Genomic DNA, 20,216 nt, shown 5'->3' on the forward strand with positions numbered 1-20,216 from the left:
ACCAGCACCTCTGACAACCTGTGTAAATAAATGTCTTCCATATGTTCATATCTGGGTCATACGGTAAGAGGAACCTCCTTTTTTTTTTTTTTTTTTAGAAGGAAAGAAGAAAAACCTGCAGAGCCGTGTGTGTGTCGGGCTGTATCGCCTCCGTCTGTCGGTTAATTATGACACAGTTTCTCATACGTTCATATTCTACACTGTGATTCTTCTGTGCAGGATGTTCGGTCATTGACGTTTGAATGAACTCACAGTGAGTTTAGTCCTCAATCTACTGGAAAATGTCCTGGAAACACTATTTTATTTAGTTTTAGTTATCATCTTATGATGAAAATACCAATTAGTTTTAGTCATATTTTAGTCATCGCAGATGTTTTTAGTTTTAGTCTAGTTTTAGTCGACTCCGCGCCCATCACGGGAGTGCTGGAAGTAACGCAGTATTTCTTTTCACCATCAATCTCTGTTGTGGAAACGTCTGCATAGTCTTGTGTGGTTTCACAACACCACGAGAAAGTATCGCTCATCCATAACGGAGCTCCCGAATTTAACAGTGAAACTCGTCACACTGTGTCAACACAATACATGTGACAAGCGTCGTACAGCTCTGAGTCGAGCTGATCGCGCCATTGCGGTGTCTTGTCAGTGGAATTTTTCGCAAAAGTTGGGGAGTGACTGAGCCGTGTGAACTTCACAGGTTTGACTGCAAGAAAACACTGTATCAGCGATTATATCAGTGATTTTTATTAGCAAATTTTTCAGCAATTATCAGCAAGTGGCTGAACTCATCTTTTTCTCTCTTCTTTTTGTCACGTTTTTCTGCATTTAACAATAACAAATAACAATAACAACTGACAATACGAAAATATCCCCGATATTTAAATCCCAATACGATAATATTCACGATATTTAAGTCATGATACGATATTATCGCAATATTTATGTCACATTACGATAATATTCACAATATTAAAGTCATGATACGATATTATCATGATATTTAAGTCATGATACGATATTATCACGATATTTATGTCACAATATGATATTATCATGATATTTAAGTCATGATACGATATTATCACTATATTTAAGTCACGATACGATATTATTGCGATATTTGTCACAATACGATATTATCATGATATTTAAGTCACGATACGATATTATCACGATATTTGTCACAATACGATATTATCATGATATTTAAGTCACGATACGATATTATCATGATATTTATGTCACAATTCGATAATATTCACAATATTTAAGTCATGATACGATATTATCACGATATTTATGTCACAATACGATATAATCATGATATTTAAGTCATGATACGATATTATTATGATATTTAAGTTACAATATAATAATATTCACAATATTCAAGTCACAATACGATAATATATACGGCCGACACAAACACACCTGTGCATTGTAAACCTGTCGTGTGACAAATTTGGGCCGAGTCCGGTGTCAACGCATCATCAGGACGCTGTCTTTCACACCAGCCTCTGCATGCGTTTCTGGATTTACATGCTTCTCTCCTCAGTTAACTAACATTTTCGTCTTGTTTCTATTTGTTGACATAACTTCGCCATAGTTTTTGTTAACAAATGAACACTTTTCCAGAGATATCTGACATTAGCATCAGTGTTGTTGAGTAGCCTCACACAGATGATGAGATTATTAGAGTTAACATACTGTACGTGTGTGTATATATATTTGTATATATATGTACATATGTATGTCAGCAGCTGTTGACCTGAGCTGTGATTATAGATTCTTTCCTTGGCGTTCATGTCTGTCTGGACTCTGTTAGTTCTCTCTGATCCATCTGTTCCATTCCTCTGGTTCTCCTCTGTTCTCTTCTCCACCTCCATGTCCAGAGGAATGCATAACATGAAAACCTCTCTCTCTCTCTCTCTCTCTCTCTCTCTCTCTCTCTCTCTCTCTCTCTCTCTCTCTCTCTCTCTCTCCTTCTCTCTCTCTCCTTCTCTCTCTGCCTCTCTCATGCATTCTTTGTGCTGCAGCAGTTTAGTCTGCTTGGATCGAGGTAAGTGTGTCATATTGCATAAGAGCCTGGAGGAATATGAGGAGTGACTGAGCCGTGTAAACTTCACAGGCTTTGACTTACTGCAAGAAAACACTGTATCAGCGATTATACCAGCAAAGATATCAGCGATTATATCAGCAATTATATCAGCAATTATATCAGCTTTTATACCAGCGATGATATCAGCTATGATATCAGCGATTATATCATCTTTTTCTTTCTTTTTTGTCATGTTTTCCTCATCACATGTTCTACCTCTGTGAGAATTTGACACCGTAAATAATTGTTCAATTAAAATACATAAATAATAATGTCAGATATCGGTAAAAATCACTGGGTTTGATATTGGACAGTCTGTGGGAGACACCACGATGACAATATTATCACCATACAATACAATAGTATCACAATATTATCGCGATACAATACGATATTATCACAATATTTACGTCACAATCTTGTATTATCGTGATATTTAAGTCACAATACGATATTATCATGATGTAATACGATACTATCATGATATTTAAGTCACAATATGATATTATCACGATACAATACGATATTATCACAATATTTAATTCACTATACGATATTATTCACAATATTTACGCGTCACAATATGATATTATCACAATATCTACGTTACTATATGATATAATCACGATACAATACGATATTATTGCAATATAATACGATATCACAATATAATCACAATATTTAATTCCCAATACAATATTATTCACAATATTTACGCGTCACAATATGATATTATCACAATATTTACGTTACTATACGATATTATCACGATATAATAGGATATTATGATGATATTTACGTCACAATACGATATTGGGCACAATTTGAAGCTACATTTCACGTAAAAAAAAGGAAAAAAGCCCTGAATCTTTTGAATAAAGTCGATTAAAGTGTGCATGTTGTGGTGAGTCAGGTAAATCTGTCACTGTCTCAGCTCGAGTGTTTTGCGTTTCATGGTCATTCTCTGGGTTCTCGTGTGTATGAAGACATTTCTTGAAACAATGCTGAGTTTACAGAAAACGTTTTAAGAATAAAAAGACAAAAGATCGTGCCGGGAAAGTTCTGTTTCCGTGTGGACAAGCGTCGCGTGAGGACTTCTCCAGTTACTGTCTGTCTGATTCACCAGTGCTGAAAAGCAGAATCATTTCATTAATCACAATATTTCAGAGCCAGACGCGTGTCACAGTTGAGCAGGCTGATTATTTAATCGCAGAAATGATGCACACCTGCTCAGAGATGGAAGCAGAGGCGTTCTCTCCATCTGACGCCGTCCGACTGTCTCACCAAGTGTCCGACAGCTGTTCAGCGCGTCTTTACAGCTTGTTGCTTATTAAAGAACACGCACGGGAATTATGTCTGCGATCAGCAGCTGCTGGACTCAAGGTGACTGAGCGGAAACTTTTAATATTTCTACCGTTCCTGATGCTCCACATGCTCATTATTTACACGAGTATGTGTTTAGATATGACGTGATAATTCCTGCAATGATGACGAGGAAGAAGAAAGAAGTCAAAGAGGTTAAAGGTACAATATGTAGTATTTATGGGTTTATATAACCCAAAATCCACTTTTTTATACATATTATGTGCTCCTGCATTGTCTAGTCGCTGTATAATAGTTTTTGTTTCATTTTCGTAGTGTTTCAAAAAGTCATGTTAAATAACATGGTCGCGGACCGCGGTTGCATAGCCACTGTTAGCAGTGAGACGCCATGTTTCTACCGGAGCCTGTAAGGACAAACGCGAGAGAACAAATCAAGCATCTCTTTACTTGTAGCTGAAGTCCCGCCTCCACTCTCTCCGCTTCGTCTGCTACGGCCGCGGTAGCTCGCCCTCTCCCTCGCCTCACGAACCTCATCTGCTGACATGGAGAAAGACGACAAGGACGACATTTGACCAGCTGCGGATACCGTAGCGCAGAGCAGCAGGTCTTTGTTGTAAATTTCAGCCTCTCCTCTAGATGGCACTATAAACTACTTATTTCCCCTTTAATGCAGGGGTTCTCAAAGTTTTGATACCTGAGGGCCAATTTAGGAACCCAACATTGGACTGAGGGGCACCAAAGGAAAAAAAACGTTAATATAATGTAATTTAAGCATTAATATAATAACGCTTTATAATTTACTGGCTAATTACCCAGTATTTTGGCCATTGTTCTTACCTTCTAATTACAGGTTAATACCAAGTAACACATTTCTGTTACCATGTATTTACTGGGTAAATAGCTAGTAATTGGGGGCTGTAGCTACCTACTTATTACCAGCTTATAACACGATAATACACTAAAATTCACCATATAGAAACCAGGTAAATACCCAGTATTTTTGTTTACACTTATTGGTCTGTATCAAGTAATGTCCAATAAACATTTAACAAGCTTAGTAACTCCTGGATTAAAACTATCAACTGTAATTCATTGCAGGGCCGCCAGAAATGTTTCTGCGGGCCGCCATTGTCCCCCAGGCCGCACTTTGAGAACCAATGGGTTAATGGAAAGATTGGGTCTTGTTTTTTGTTTTAGACACTCATGGAAGTTCACTTTGTGACCATCATCTGTGAGTCTCTAAACAGCAGTAATTACTTCAGGCTTGAGCAGCATCAGCATCAGCAGCAGCATCAGCAGCAGCAGCAGCAGCAGCAGCAGCAGAGGTCCAGTCACTGTATGAGCTCATGTTCTCCCACAAAGGTTCCTGTTCCCCTGCAGTTGTGAGGAGGCTCTCACAGTTCAAAGCCCTGTGTTATTTGACTCTGTGTGAGTCCATCGCGTCCTCTTTTCTCTTTTATTACAAAGTTTCCTCCTCTCCTGTTTCTTTTTTCTGCGTAGGTGGGTTTGGTTTTAATTTGATGTGAGGCCACTCGCTGTCAGTCGCCTTTTCTGGAAGCTGTCGCTCCCAGGCAAGACTGCTGTTGTTACAGTGTTTTTTATAATAGGGGCCTTGTTCAGACCTGGCATTAAAGGAATAGTTCTTTTTTTTATTTTTTTGAAGTGTGGTTGTTAGCTGTGCTGACTTCTATTCCCAGGAACTAACCTGAGGTGCTTGTAAAAGCAGATTTCAGCCACTTAACAAAAGTTTCACCAAACTAAAATTATGGCTGCTTTGATGTACACGGTATCTTGAAGTCTATATTAACTACTGGATTTCACTGTGAAAAGGCCTTTTTCCCACTTAAAAGCTGAAGTTTGTGTCGCTTTGTAAACTACTTACCTTCTCTAACCAAATTCACAGAGGAACTCAGTGATTTTACATCACGGCTCACAGCATCAGGGTTGGAGTTGTTGATCCACTGCCGCCTCCACCACTAAGTTCAAATGTGTTATTTTGTGAATTATGTTGGGAATCATGTGGATTCACCTCTGTGACAAACACTGAACAAATGAGGCAGCGGGAGTCCAGTACCTCTTGAATCCCTGCAAGCTGAAACCGTTGATTTTCTACGTTGGCCCTGAGGTGCAAAACACAAAATAATGCAAATCAAAAAAATCACATCAAATTTTTTGATTTGCGTTTGTGTTTTTGGTTTTGCACTTGTGGTTTTCGTTTTGTGTTTTTTGATTTGCATTTGTGATTTGCATTTTTTTTTTTGCGTCTGTGTTTTGCACCTCAGGGCCACCGTAATTTTCTCTATGGTCTTTGGTGTGGGAGATTGAGCAGTTCATAAACTTGCCATTCCAGCCATAAAATATTATCAACCACCAAGATGATGTCACATTACTTGAGCCTTTTGTTTAAAATCTGTCACGTTTACTTTAAAAACTGCCTTGACAGCCAATCACAGATGATTAGTTCTACGTTTGTGTTGTTAAAATACTTTCTTCACAGCACTGTGTTACTTCTCCCTCTGGTGTTTCTAACGTTGTTTTTTGTTTTGTTTTTTTTATTCCGTATCTGTAGCTGCGAAGAAAAAGGAGAAGAGGTCAAAAGCAGCCGACGATGGTCGCGGGAAAAGAAACGCCATCCGTCTCCATGACTCCTACACAGTGGAGACGGTGGTGGTGGCCGACTCGGACATGGTGCAGTATCACGGCGCCGAGGCCGCGCAGAGGTTCCTCTTGACCGTGATGAACATGGTAAGAATCCAGTCCAGACTCTGACGAGCCGCATGTTTTGATTTGAAAACGGGATATTTTTCTCAGTCTCAGTGTAAACACAGACTTTTTTCTGAGTCTGTAACCTTTAAAGGTCTAATATACAACATTTGTGCCTCACAAGATGTCAGGAAACAGATATTTGCTGTCTAAATATACACTAACAGGGCTGTTTTTCGGAGCAACACGCTGCTCATACCAACGTCTTAATTCTATGTGACATGGATTCAGTGAGGTGCTGGAAACATTTTCCTCTAATATCCATGATGCAGATCTTCCATTATAATCCAACCGTGTTGGTTTATTTTGAGTTGTTGTGAAGGAAAAAGGATAACATCCAAGGATAACATGGATGACTTCATTAGTCTCTGTGTTGTGTTCACTGTCCTGTTGTAAATAGTAAACCCCAGTTCTAAACATAAACACTTGATAAATCACTGATTTGTACTTGCTATACATTTATTTATTTAATGTTTACACTATATTTCAGCAAAGCGACTAAAAAAAACAACAAAAAACTCTAAATTCACTTTATTTTACTCACTGAAAACCTTTTACCCGGCCTAATTCTGTAGCGCATTGATGAGGTCACAGACACTGATGGTGGAAGAGAAGGTCTGCCTCACAATCTCTGTTCCAGTTCATCCCAAAGGTGCTCGGTGGGGTTAAAGGTCAGGGCTCTGTGCGGGGGTCAAGTTCTTCCACAACAAACTCAAAGTCAAACCATATCTTTTTATATTCCTTGCTTGGTGCAGTGGGACAGAAAAGGACATTGGAGTTGAAAGAATGTCTTAATATGATTGTCCTTCATTAGAGATAAGGGACCTAGAGTCCAACGTCTTGTATATATAGTGTATGTTTGCGTCCATGGTATTGCATACTGGACCTTTAAAAATACTGCCATGATTTCTCAGACAGCTCAGTCGGACTATAAAAGAGCAGTGACGTGAACCTTCCAATGACTTAATAATACGAGAGACTGGACGTAAAAGTCTGTCACAGATGATCACACACTTGGATTCTGTCAAAATCACACATTAACAGGTTCCCAGGTTTCTCGTGTCCTGCTGCAGAAACTTCATGTTGCAAATCTCCTGGGTGCTGGCCGTTCTCCAGCACATATGGAGACGAGCCAGAGCCACATCCCTGTTTTGTCACCCATGCAGCCGTGTACAACAACAAGTCAGGTTCAGCCAACTGTACAAACCTGCTTTGTACTCGCAACAGCTCAGGGGAACCTTCTTAGCTTTGGCTCAGGCTTTAGAGGCCAGGACAGGGGGGAAGAGGAGAGACGGACACAGGAAGAAGCAGCTGATCTGTTTTTCTATCAGCAGTGATTTGTTGCTTCACCATTGAATTGAGTGTGTGTGTGTATGTGTGTAACTATGAGTTCTGTGTAATTGTAACCCATTACTTCTATTATTAGCTTAGAAAGTAGGGGTGGGAATCGCCAGAGACACCACAGTACGATATTATCATGATATTTAAGTAACAGCAATATGATATTATAACAATATTTAAGTCACAATACGATATTATCACAAAAGTTAAGTCACAATATGATATTATCATGATATTATCTTTATTTGTTTTATTTCTTGCAGGTCTACAACATGTTCCACCACCGGAGTCTGGGAGTCAGGATCAACATTCGCGTCACCAAGCTGGTGATGCTTCACAACCGCCCAGTAAGCCTGACCTCTCACTCCCTGTGACCTCTCTTAACCTCTGTGTCGACCCCAACAACCTGACTCTCAGCAGATGCTGGCCACACCCACGCATGTGTGTGTGTGTGTGTGTGTGTGTGTGTGTGTGTGTGTGTGTGAAAGTGCGGAATCTCTTTCATGCCCCTAGAAAAGAAAAGAGATTCTTTCTTTTACTCTAAAATGCCTTTACAGTCAACTCCAAAATAACTTTAGCACCTTTTAAATCACACATCTATCACACCCATTCGGCAGCGACTTGGGGTTAAGTGTCTTGCTCAGGGACACATCGGCATGCAGACTAAACGGAGCCTGGGTTCAAACCCTCGACCCTTCACTTGTAAGGTTGCCCACTCTACCACTGATCCATATACAGTATTTTAGGGGAATGTTCTGGGAACCAGAAAGAGAATGTTCCAAAAAGGTTGAATGAAGGTTGTGACCAAAGTAACGTTCAAGGAATGTTCTACACCAGGATGTCAAACCGTAATGTTCATTATTGCACAAATGCACAAGATTTATGCAAAAGTTCCACCCTGACATTGCACATTCATCCATAAACCATAAAGTCAGCTATTGCAGTCCACGTTACCAAGACTGGTAAGGTTTTTAAACTCTGAAATGTTTGTTTCTGCAGCCTCTTATAAGCTAGCTGCGCATTTAAAGCTACAGTTGATGGGTGGATGAGGTCAATGTGCTCTCTGTGTCTGTTACTCAGGACAAACTCCACGTGGGTCATCACGGAGAACGGTCTCTGGAAAGCTTCTGTCACTGGCAGTATCAGGAGTTCGGTGGACCACGGTACCTGGGCACCAACCATGTTCCTGGTGGAAGAGATGACATCCCACCTGTGGACACAGCCGTGCTGGTCACCAGGTATGTGGCACACACTTTCTTGGATGGATGAACTCTTTTGTCCACACAGTTAAATCATAACTGGATCATAACGTTACCAACGAGATGAGGTGGAAAGTGACTCACTTACTTGCTAGATGTTAAATGAGACATTGTTGTACTTTAAAGTAGTGCGATATTAAGACATTAAGATATCAAGACATTTCTGGAGACTTTTCTTTTGAAGGTCTTTGTCGGACTTTGGCATATTTTTACTTGGAAACTGTACCTTGGGATGCCCTGATAACACTCTGGTATTGTGTTATCATGTGTTCCTGTTTTGTTCTCAGTAGGCTCTGGTCTTGGTCATGACATGGTCTTGGTCCCTAAACGCCTTTTCTTTGTCTTGGTACTCTCTGGTCTTGATTGTTAAAAGGCTTGGTTTTGTATTGCTCGGAGTCCTTTCCAGTCCTTTCATCATTACTCGCTGGTCTTGACTCAGTCCTGATCCCCAAAAGTCTTGACCTTGTCCTGGTCTTGGAACCCTCTCAGCTTGGTCTTTAAAAGTCTGGGCCTTGTCTTGTTCTCAGTAGACTCTGGTTTTGGTCATGCAGGTCTTGGTCCCTTAAAGCCTTTGTCTTGTCTTGGTCTTGATACTCTCTGGTCTTGGTCCCTAAAAGTCTTGGTCTTCAAACACTCTGGTTTTGATCATTAAAAGGCTTGGTCTTGCCCTGAGTACACTCTGGTCTTGCAAACTCTTAGGAGACTCTAGCCTTTGTGTTGGTCTCAGTGTTGGTCTTGACTGTGTCCTGGTCCTTAAAAATCTTGGTCTTTTCTTGCTCAAACTACTCTCTGGTTCTTGGTCTTGTTTTGGTTTCAGTAGACTCTGGTCTTAGGGCCAATTCCAATTCCTATCTTAACCCTCAATCTTAACCCTCAAGCTCAACCCTTAATCTTAACTGGCCCTCAAAACCAAGTGTTGAGGGTTATTTTGTCACTTAGAAATGGGACACTCCTTAAATGCAGATACATCTTCAGACTGTAGGGGGCATAATAACGCGAAAGCTGCGTCCAGTCTGTCAACTCCAAAAAAGAAAAAGAAGAAGAACACATTTACGTCACGATTATTTATTACGATCCATTTGTCAGTCAAGTTATTAGGTTGTCAGTTAGTTATAAGATGATACTCATACAAATACCACAACCACGGACATATTCAGCTGACAGTTACCACACACCACGGCTTATTGAAAAGTAAACCACACCGGCCAACTATTGACAAAAGATTGTAAAATAAAAATTAATGTTACGCAACAATGACGTCAGTAATCCATAATAAACTAAGATAATACAATAGTTTTCATCATTTTTATATCTCTATTAACAAAGAAAATACTTCATTTGTAGTGTACTCGTTTCGCTGCTTTTGGCACCATCTTTGTTATGTCAAAACACGCAATGCATTCTGGGTAGCCCTTGCTCCCAAGGGTGGTCTCGGGAAAATCTCAATATTGAGGGCGATACAACCCTTAAACTTGCCCCTCAAATTAATTTTTCTGAGAATCGGGACAGCACTTGCACTAGAGGGAGCGCATTTTTGAGATTGAGGGTTAAGCAAGGAATTGGAATTCACCCTTGGTCTTGGTGAGTGTGGTCTTGTCTACAACACCACTGTCAGGTTTATTTGGACTTGGAATAAGTCTAAAACCCACAAGGCATTGCTTCATTTAATAACCTCTCCTTCCTCCAGCTGCTCTGGTGAAATCTTGACAAACTTATGTCCAAGAAATCATCTCTACCCATGAGGAATCTCACTGGGGAAATTGGGTTTTTCTAATCCTGGGACACAAGAACATTTCTCATTAAACTTTTACGGGAATAATTAAAATGTATTTTTTCCTATTTGATTCCTTATTCATTAGGATTCTCTTTGCACAATCACGTTAATTGGCTCGTGCTTGTCAAAAACTAAAAAGGACACGATGGGGCACCTTGTAGTTTTCATTCACCGATGTTACTTGTGGATAATTGAGACCCCAGTTGCAGCTGATTTCTCACAGGAAATGCAACTCTGTGCAGCATTTACCTGCAGAGACAGAAAGAGGGAGCAGGGCTGAAAGGAATCCTTTTGTTTAAACGAGTGCTCGTGTCTGCTGATAGATTCTGTCTTGTCTCCTTTTACGGGCGGAGCGGAGGCAGCAGGGCATGTACACAGTGGCCTTTTGTTCTTTAGGTTGTTCAGAACAAACCCGATCTGCCCTCACATCTCTGCCCTCCCCCTTCACCACCGCTGTCATGAGCCTTCCGTCTGTGAGGACCGCAGCAGTCCATGCAGCCAGCAGCCGTCAGAACACTCTCGGGTTTCCTGTTGCGCGTGGTTGCTCTGGGTCCTGCATGTGTGTGCTCGTGCCAGTGTGGATGTCGCGCCAGCAGTCCATCCCTTACAGCTTATTAATAGGCTCTAAGCAGGAAATAACACGGTATCTGATATTGGTGTCGAGATGATTTCGTGTCACCCACAGGAAAAGCGTATAACGAGGATCGGGTGGTTTCAGGAGCGTGGCGCTGTCAGCGAACGGCGTCCTGCACCTGTGCAAATATCTGAGTCCTCGATCTGTTTAGACTTGGCGTTAACATCCACTGTGAGGGATCGGATCATAAGTGGACAGTGTTTTTGAAGACATTCGTCGCGGTTTGAAGCGTATGTTATGGACAGCAATGAAACATCCGATCACAGGTGGTCTCAGGAGATGCATCCAGGACGTATTTTAATGCCGGGTCATCCACGTTAAATGAGTTTTTGAGGCTTTTTGGTCCATTTACACATGGGCAGTCATACACTGTGTGGATAAAAGTATTCAGATTCCTGACCGTTACAGCAACAGGGACTGGAATGACATATTTAAACACATATGTAGGACTAATATGGAGTTGGTCCCGGGTCAGAAATGTTTCTGTGGTGAATTTATTATGTAGAGCAGTGTTTCTCAACCTTGGGGTCCCGACCCCAATTGGGGTCGCGAGATGATTTCTGGGGGTCGCCAAATCCTTTTGGAAAAATATAACTTTTTTTTTTTTTTTAATCAAAATTAAAGGTGAAGTAAGTAGTTTATAGCGACATCTGGAGGAGAGGCTGACATTTACAACAACGAACTGCGTGGACAGCCGTGCATGTTAAATTGGGGGTCGCGACTCGAAAAGGTTGAGAACCACTGATGTTAGAGCATTGATGAGGTCAGACGAGAAGGTCTGGCTCACAATCTCTGTTGCAGTTCATCCCAAAGGTGCTTGATGGGGTTAAAGATCAGGGCAGGACTCAAGGCCACATTATACTTCTCCGACTGCGTCACCACGGAGACGACTCCAGCCTTCATACTTCTGCGTCGTGGTGACGGATACGCGCTGCAATTTCCCGCCCGATCAGTAGGGGTCGCTGCGCAAGGTTGTTGTGCTTCAGGCTATAGTGAGCAATGGCGTCCGAGAGAGAAAGAGAGAGAAAGACTGTTGTTGTTGAAACAGTGGCCGTTTCTCACTTTTCTGTGTGACGGAACGCAGTTTTAAGATAATTTGAGGCGAGAAATTGGCCATTTAGAGTCTAAACATGTGCTGTGTGTGTTAAGATATGATGTATTTATAGTTTGGCAGCGACGTTCTCGGCGGGGATCAGCTCCGCCTCTGTGGACGCTCGGTGCTCACTGTGAGCCGGCACAGAGCAGCGTTATCTTGGCCTGTCCTGAGGACCAATCGCAGCTCTTGCCGTCTCCGTTGTCCCTTGACGGAGTGGCGGACACTTAAAAAATATTTTGTGCAGTCGGAGGCTGAGGCAGAGGCTCTTTGACAGGCTCTGCGTCGACGCAGAGTCTCTGCGTAACCTATGCTTTGTGCACAGGGACACAAAAGCACTCTCCCACTTGTCTCCAGTGAAGCTTCATCATACAAAGACATGATGAAGCGACAAGATTGCGCTTCACTGGAGATAAAGGGCTAAGAGACCGAAGCCTGATTGAAACACCTGGATTCAATTCAGCCCAACCTCCAACCTCAGTGCAGTTAATTCCCTCACATGATTCATATTTCCTCACACATGTTGTCACCTACGACCTGTGAAGGTCCGGTTCCCGTTGTGGGACCTGCAGCTGTTCACATGTAGACGAGGACTGCCGTGAGTCAGTGGGAACTTCTCCTCCTCCACTGTTGTCACTGTAGTGTGAGCACACTCAGCGTCAGCCAGGGTCGTAAAATAATAAAAAAAGAAAAAAAACCTGCCACTCTCAACATTTACGACTTCAGGCTTTTCCCTTCACACCTGGTCTGTCATCGGGGAAGAGGTTTGCCAGGCACTGAAGGTTACGCCTGATCTCAGCACGTTTAACATCAGATTTATAAGGCCACATACGTAATACAGTGTTTTTTATTGTACAATTTTTCAAAACAAAATGACCTTTATCCCATTCCAACAAACATGAATACATGTATTGTGCAGGAGCAAGTTTGTGCAAACTATAACGACTAATATACAGCCATATCTGTAAAACCTCATATAATTTTGAATTAGTAAAACAAATTAGGGCAGCAACTAATGGATATTTTTATTATTGTTTAATCCATGGAGTATTCTATTAATTGTTTGGTCCATAACGTATGAGAAAATGTTGAGCAGTGTTGAAATGATGATGTTCTCAACCAAAATGAATCAGTTTGAATGATTTCTTTATTATATGGAGCAAAGAAACTAGAAAATATTCACATTTAAGAAGCAGAAAAATATTAGAAAATCACTTAGTCTGGTACATAGATGGGAAAATGTATAGTTAATGAATTTAGCGGCAGGGAACTATGGACTTTGGACTTTTAATCAATATATCCTGATGTATGAGATATATGTGGATATAAAGCTGCACACAGTTTGTTTCTCTGGAATCATGAATTATCATGATTATTTAGTTGGCTTTAACGTGAAGTGAAGGATATTTACCTGCAATTAGTGACTATAAATATATGATCAAATTCTGCTGTAACTCATATAATTAGGCTTTAAAATTAAAGATATGTTATTGAGTGACTCTTTTTCTAATATAATTATGTCTATTTCATGGACTGTATTTTACACATTTCTTCAATATAATAGATATGATGTTATCAATGCAGCAGCCTTTAAAACCAGGAAAAGTCATCACAGATACCTTATCATCATATGACGACATCCACAATCTCAGACCACACATATCTTGTCTCGCGTCATGATATAGATATAGATATAGATGCTGATATATTTCCCAGCCGTAGACGGTGGGTTTTTAAATAAAAAACGCACTATTGTGCAGCACAGGAATCCATGTGAATGGCGTCAGTCTGTCAACAGAACAGAGGTGACAACATGGGTGGGCTCCAGGAAAACAATGCAGGATTGTCTGTGAAAAAGAAAAAAAAGAAAAGTTGAATCAGGTTCAAGTTTTCTGCAGCGGAGTGAGACGTCGTGTTGTTGCGTAACGGCGGGTTTGAAGAATCGTGGAACTGTGGATGGAAAAGATCCTGAATCCTGCGGCGGCTTTTGTCAAAGCTTCACTTTAAATTGCTTTTGCCCCTCAGGTAGAGTTCCCTTCACCTCCACGTTACAAAGACACGGCCCTGTGTAACGCGATCCACAGACGCTAATGAACCCGCGTATCATCTTTGTCTTTGAACACGAGCTCAGCGGCTGCCGCGACTCGACCGTTAAAGACGCTGTAAAGCAGAAAGAAAATCTGTTTTTATGAACTATTTAGTCCAATTTGAATCATTATTAAAATTGCTGTGTATAAAATTGAGTTTAACGTAGAGCAGGACACCGTAAACTAAACTGTTTTCTATTTTCTTTTTCAGGACAGACTTCTGCGTCCATAAAGACGAACCCTGCGATACAGTGGGTGAGTAACACACATGCACACACACACAAACACAGGATTCTAAACCTAAAACTAGTTTAAAAAACAGGTCTTTAAAGTTGTTGGGACCAGACAAAATGTCCTCACCAAACAGGACATGCTTTGACAAACTGTTATCCTTAATTCTAACCATAACCACAACTCAAATCTTGGTCCCAAACTTAACCAGTTCCTCATAATTGAGATCTATCTATCTATCTATCTATCTATCTATCTATCTATCTATCTATCTATCTATCTATCTATCTATCTATCTATCTATCTATCTATCTATCTATCTATCTATCTATCTATCTATCTATCTATCTATCTATCTATCTATCTATCTATCTATCTATCTATCTATCTATCTATTGAAGTATCTATCTATCTATTGAAGTATCTATCTATCTATCTATCTATCTATCTATCTATCTATCTATCTATCTATCTATCTATCTATCTATCTATCTATCTATCTATCTATCTATCTATCTATCTATCTATCTATCTATTGAAGTATCTATCTATCTATTGAAGTATCTATCTATCTATCTATCTATCTATCTATCTATCTATCTATCTATCTATCTATCTATCTATCTATCTATCTATCTATCTATCTATCTATCTATCTATCTATCTATCTATCTATCTATCTATCTATCTATCTATTGAAGTATCTATCTATCTATTGAAGTATCTATCTATCTATCTATCTATCTATCTATCTATCTATCTATCTATCTATCTATCTATCTATCTATCTATCTATCTATCTATCTATCTATCTATCTATCTATCTATCTATCTATCTATCTATCTATCTATCTATCTATTGAAGTATCTATCTATCTATCTATCTATCTATCTATCTATCTATCTATCTATCTATCTATCTATCTATCTATCTATCTATCTATCTATCTATCTATTGAAGTATCTATCTATCTATCTATCTATCTATCTATCTATCTATCTATCTATCTATCTATCTATCTATCTATCTATCTATCTATCTATCTATCTATCTATCTATCTATCTATCTATCTATCTATCTATCTATCTATCTATCTATCTATCTATCTATCTATCTATCTATCTATCTCGATTCGATTCAAACGATTCTCGATTCAAAAAGTGATTCAATGCATAGTGTGTTAAGGCAAATTATGGCATCGAAACAATACAGTTTGTATAAGATAATGTGATCACACAAAGGCAAACTTAAGACAAAAGTTAACATCTATTTATTCAAAACAAATAAAAACTTACTTACTGTACAAAATAATAACTTGCATAAATAAAAGCTGAGGCTAGCTGCCTTTTTCTCCCAGAAGTTACAAAAATAATCTGTACACAAATAACACAAACTGGCGTTTTGTGTGGTTTTTCAAAATAGAAACTTAGCTATCGATCTCTTTCTCTCATTTATATGGTTTTCTTTTGTGCTCACAAAGATATGCAGATACACACACATACACACAGTCCCTACACTGTAAATGAAACACAGTCAGAATGAAATGAATAGTTGTGCAGTTGACTGAATTCCACGTGAGAAGAAAAGCTGTGAAATGTTTGTTAGACGGAAGAAGTGTCACATAAATTACACCTTTAAACCTCTTTGATTTTCATGAAAGGTGGGAATTTCCCTTTAGACACAGAAAGAAGGATCGATGTTTGCACTCTGAAAGTGTGTGTGTGTGTGTGTGTGTGTGTGTGTGTGTGTGTGTGTGTGCCCTCCGGTAAACTAAATATAGCCACAAAACAAGCTTGTGTGGTCAAATAGGGAAAAGCAGCAGCAGCAGCACAAAAGCAAACCTCTGTGGCTTCCGTGGCCCGTGGCCAGGTCTTTGACTTGTAAGGACATAAATCACAACTGCGCGTGGAAAAGGTCCAACATTACATAATAGAGAAAACAGGGAGGTTTCACTAGTGGCAGAAAGAAACAAAAAAAAAGAATCCTTGTAGCAACATGAAGCTCTGGACTTTTGACGAGTGAGTGGAGGTTTCACACGTCCTGCGTCGTCCTGAGTGACTGGGTTTGAGATACTGGATATTTATGCCAGGGCGGCTCCGCGGCCGGTTTCCTGTGCGTTTCAGTTTGCAGGTTTGATATTCAACACTCGCAATTCAATTCTCTGCAAAAGCCGTGGGACCACAAATTAAAATCTGCCTCCACATCATTAATAATGTGTCCTGTCCCTGACAGCAGAGCAGAGCAGTTACAATGTCAGTCCTTTTAGTTTATTTACCTTTGAGTGTGCAGAAAAATGTACTTAACCCTTTACAGGGCTAAGTATCTGCGTCATTACATTGTTTATGAAGCCCTGTTTCGAAACAAACAGTTCAGCCATTGCTGAGAACGCTGTGTTTTATTGTAATTTCGGGCTCAACGAGATCACTGAAAATCCCGTAATAGTTACGTAAACAGCAGTTCTCCTGAACAGGCGATCGTCCTGCTCCGGGCACTAGTCCGGGCACATCCGGTTGCGTACATTGAACCGCAGAAGAAGAATAACGTCCGCTGTGGAGGTGTTTCGTGAGCGACAGTGTCTTCTGACTCCGGGTCAAAGTCATAAAAGGGACTGCGGCGGGGAGTCGTGAAGAAGCTATTTTTAGACATTGTTAAAACAATGTTTTGATAATAAGTAGCAGTGCATCCACCGTTCCAGAGGGGGGAGCTGCGCTTCTGAGAGCGGATGTGCTGAATAGGACTGGCCAATCACAAGACTCTGTCTTCTGGGGGTGAAAGTTCACTCTGAAACATCGCAGCAGAAAAACACCGTCAGAAAAGAGGATTTCTATCGGCTCGTTTACAGCAACTAGGAGGTTTTTGACCGTAAAAACAAGTTAATATATGTAAGTAGACCTCCATAACTAACATATATGTGCAACAGGACCACTCTATGTCACCTTTATGAGAAAATCACAAAGTGAAAGGAATATTGGGCCGATTGGGTTTGCCCTCTATTTGCCAGCTTACCTAAAACATAGAGTAGTAGTATATACAAATGGACATAGTCTTCTGTTGGAAAAGTCAAACCTAGGAAGTATGAAGTAGAAGAACATTTTCCTGATGAGTTAATGCTCTGAATCACCAACATGATGTCAATTCTGTAAACTATGTTCATATTTAGAGGAAAACCAGCGTGAGTATCATCTGGTTTCATCTGCGAGTTTCAGCTTTCAAAACTGACATGGCGGCATTCAAATCTCAAATCCTGAGCCTCCGCAATAGGAGTTTGTTTTGCAAGCGGAAGACTGCATCCACTTTTACATGCAGTGTATGATTTTAGCAGTGTTTTACACTCAGCTCACACCTTTAAGTCCAATAAAAAACGTGTGGGGTCTGTAAATTAGGGAGTGCCCTGCTGTTTTACATGGTTCATTATGGTGATTAACATATGGAGATGGTCTGGAACACCCAGAATCCAGAGCCAGCCTGCGAGGAGGAAGCCAAGATCCTGCAGCTCATCAAGGAGAGATCATTGGGAAGTGCATGACAACATTTACTGAGCTCGCAACAGAAGAATGCCTTGGCAAGAAGACTCTGGTGATGAGAATATTCCCCATCAAATGTACGACCCAGTGAGAATAGAAGATAGGATTGTCAGAATCTGTTGGTGGAAACTTTCAGCGGACGCTCCCTGCAGGTCCTGGAGGTCAAGTTAGAGATGGGAAGGAGGTGGATTTGCACAATAGGATGTCTATGATATTCAGAGTATCAAGCAGGGACTGAGAAACTTGGGAAACACAGGCTGAAGGATTGGTCACGTACGTTGACATCAGTGGGACTGACGGAGAAAATTGGAACATCACATTGTGGAATAAAAGGCAACAGATCTTTCTATTTGAAGCTTCACCACAGTTTAATGTTAAAAACTGTCACTTAAATATAATCAAATGTTGGATTATAGCCATTGTCAAATGAGTTCACACAGCCTTTTAGCTGCATCCTTGAGCAGAACAGAGTAAAGAGTTACCTTGGTTGATGTCAATCATTTTAATTTACATTTCTACAAATTAACCCAATCATACAGAATTTGACACTTAAATAATTTCAGTCGAACCCAAGGAAAAACAGATTGTAGAAATATTTGAAGAACTTGACTAAAGCCCAATTTATACTCCTGCGTAAAGTGCTCTGCGTAGGTTACGCAGAGACTCTGCGTCGACGTAGAGCCTGTCGAAGAGCCTCTGCGTCGTCTCCGACTGCACGAAATATTTTTTAAGTGTCCGTCACTCCGTCAAGGGACAACGGAGACGGCAAGGGCTACGATTGGTCCTCAGGACAGGCCGAGATAACGCTGCTCTGTGCCGGCTCACAGTGAGCACAGAGGGTCCACAGAGGCGGAGCTGATCACCGCCGACAACGTCGCTGCCAAACTATAAATACGTCATATCTTAATACATACAGCACATGTTTAGACTCTAAATGGCCAATTTCTCCACTCAAATGATCTTAAAACTGAGTTCCGGGACACAGAAAATATTTATTTCAGGTGAGAAACGGCCACTGTTTCAATGTTATTCAGCTGCAACAACAACAACAACAGTCTTTCCCTCTCGTACGCCATTGCTCACTGTAGCAAGAAGCACAACAACCTTGCGTAGCGACCCCTAATGATCGGGCGGGAAATTGCAGTGCGTATCTGGCACCACGACGGAGAACTATGAAGGCTCGAGGCGTCTCCGTGGTTACGCAGCTGGATAACGCATTACGCAGTCGAAGAAGAATAATGTGGCCCTAAGTAGCTACAGTGTGGTACGTATAGGCCTACGCAGGACAAACGTGGTGTCAGGACAGGACAATGAGAGAAACAACACTAAAATTAAAACAAGAGAGAGCAAATGACAGCGTGATGTTGAGGAAATTCTAAGATCTTTGTATCACCAAAGGCAAATTAAAGACTGACTTTGACCAAGATCTCAAGGACAATCACTTGTCCAGATGCAGAGTGTGCTGCAAATCAATCGAGTGCTGTGTCAGCACATTCAGTCCTTGAATTTGATTGGAATTGGTCCTGGAAAAGACCTTGAATTTGATGTCAATCAAGGTGTGGGAACCCTGTGTCGTGTTAAGACTAGAGAAGCTCAATTTTAAAACAGACCATTTCAGTTCCCCTTATATATAACTACACTTCAAAAACTAGCATTGTTCCCTCACAGCAAGAAGGTCACCGATACGGACCGAGGGCCTTTTTGTGTGGAGTCTTGTCCAGAAAGTGACCCACGCCTTACGCCCCATGTCAGCTGGCTCCAGCTCCCCCGTGGCTCTTATGTGGAGGATAAAGTGGTAGAAGATGAATGAATGGATCAGCTCCTTATCTCAGTCTTACCTTACATAGCTGGACTTCCCACACGTTATCACATATTATCAGTGTGCACACAGTGATGAGGTAATGGAAGTAGATGTGGACAGAGGCAGTGCTTTGTGTTATGAGGCGTGGTGGCAGCTCCTGGCCGTGCACTGCTCTGCCCTGCCATAATACTCTCAGCCTGCTAATCTCACTGCACAATGAGAACACTCCTGCTCTTTGTGCGAGCGGGCCCAAAGTGTGTGACCCACTTTGAGCCTCACTATAATCACA

General features: G+C 40.7%; 1 protein-coding gene across 1 annotated transcript in view; it reads left to right on the forward strand.

Moving 5' to 3' along the window:
• The window catches only part of adamts17 (ADAM metallopeptidase with thrombospondin type 1 motif, 17), a gene marked incomplete at its 3' end in the record, with an annotated part of 111,832 nt that overhangs the window by 23,771 nt on the left and 67,845 nt on the right, over positions 1-20,216 (forward strand). Inside the window, exons 4-7 of the mRNA XM_083900887.1 lie at positions 5,988-6,163; positions 7,786-7,869; positions 8,603-8,760; positions 14,581-14,624. Coding sequence (XP_083757013.1) covers positions 5,988-6,163; positions 7,786-7,869; positions 8,603-8,760; positions 14,581-14,624 — 462 coding nt within the window. The remainder of the gene's footprint in view (positions 1-5,987; positions 6,164-7,785; positions 7,870-8,602; positions 8,761-14,580; positions 14,625-20,216) is intronic.

The sequence above is a fragment of the Microchirus variegatus genome (assembly GCF_963457635.1).
Source record: "Microchirus variegatus genome assembly, chromosome: 14".
Classification (NCBI taxonomy): domain Eukaryota; kingdom Metazoa; phylum Chordata; class Actinopteri; order Pleuronectiformes; family Soleidae; genus Microchirus; species Microchirus variegatus.